Source organism: Eurypyga helias, unplaced genomic scaffold (assembly GCF_000690775.1).
Source record: "Eurypyga helias isolate BGI_N326 unplaced genomic scaffold, ASM69077v1 scaffold5811, whole genome shotgun sequence".
NCBI classification, from domain to species: domain Eukaryota; kingdom Metazoa; phylum Chordata; class Aves; order Eurypygiformes; family Eurypygidae; genus Eurypyga; species Eurypyga helias.
Genome location: NW_010231411.1, coordinates 19,949 through 20,424, shown reverse-complemented (window position 1 = coordinate 20,424; position 476 = coordinate 19,949). Strand labels below are relative to the sequence as shown.

At 56.1% G+C, this 476-nt stretch overlaps 1 protein-coding gene across 1 annotated transcript in view; it reads right to left on the bottom strand.

Annotated features, from left to right (window-relative positions):
- Nucleotide 1: 1 nt before the first annotated feature.
- The window catches only part of PALD1 (phosphatase domain containing, paladin 1), a gene marked incomplete at its 3' end in the record, with an annotated part of 14,557 nt that continues 14,082 nt past the window's right edge, over nucleotides 2-476 (bottom strand). The window contains exon 19 of the mRNA XM_010161062.1: nucleotides 2-28. Within this exon, the coding sequence (XP_010159364.1) occupies nucleotides 2-28 (27 nt within the window). The remainder of the gene's footprint in view (nucleotides 29-476) is intronic.

Below are 476 nucleotides of genomic sequence, written 5' to 3'. Positions count from 1 at the left end.
CCTCGTAGACCCCGGCCACCGCCGCCACCTGAAAACAGAAGGAGAAGAGAAATTTAACTGCCACCCCGCTTCTCAGCATCCTTGGGATGCTTTATGCCACTGCCCTGGGGCGGGGGGACACACGGGGAAAGGTCCTCAGCATCACCCCACATCCAGGTACCCACCCGCCTCCTGCAGCCCCCTCCCCAGCTTTCCTTAAGCCACATTTCATAAGCCGCTTCCTCGCTCCCGGGGTCAACCTTCGCAGGGTTTGTTGGCTTTGGCACCCCTCAGCCCAAAAGCTACAATGGCGCCTTGTTTTCACGAAAAAACACAGATTATGCAGCAGGAAGGGGCGCTTTTGGGGTCAAAGCTCCTTTTATCCACAGGTTGGGTGTGTTTCCCCTCCTCCAGCCAACGGGAGGTGCAGATGTAAACTGTTGCATTAAAGATGCTGCTGCTGCATCAAAGATGCTGCTGCTGCATCAACGATGCTC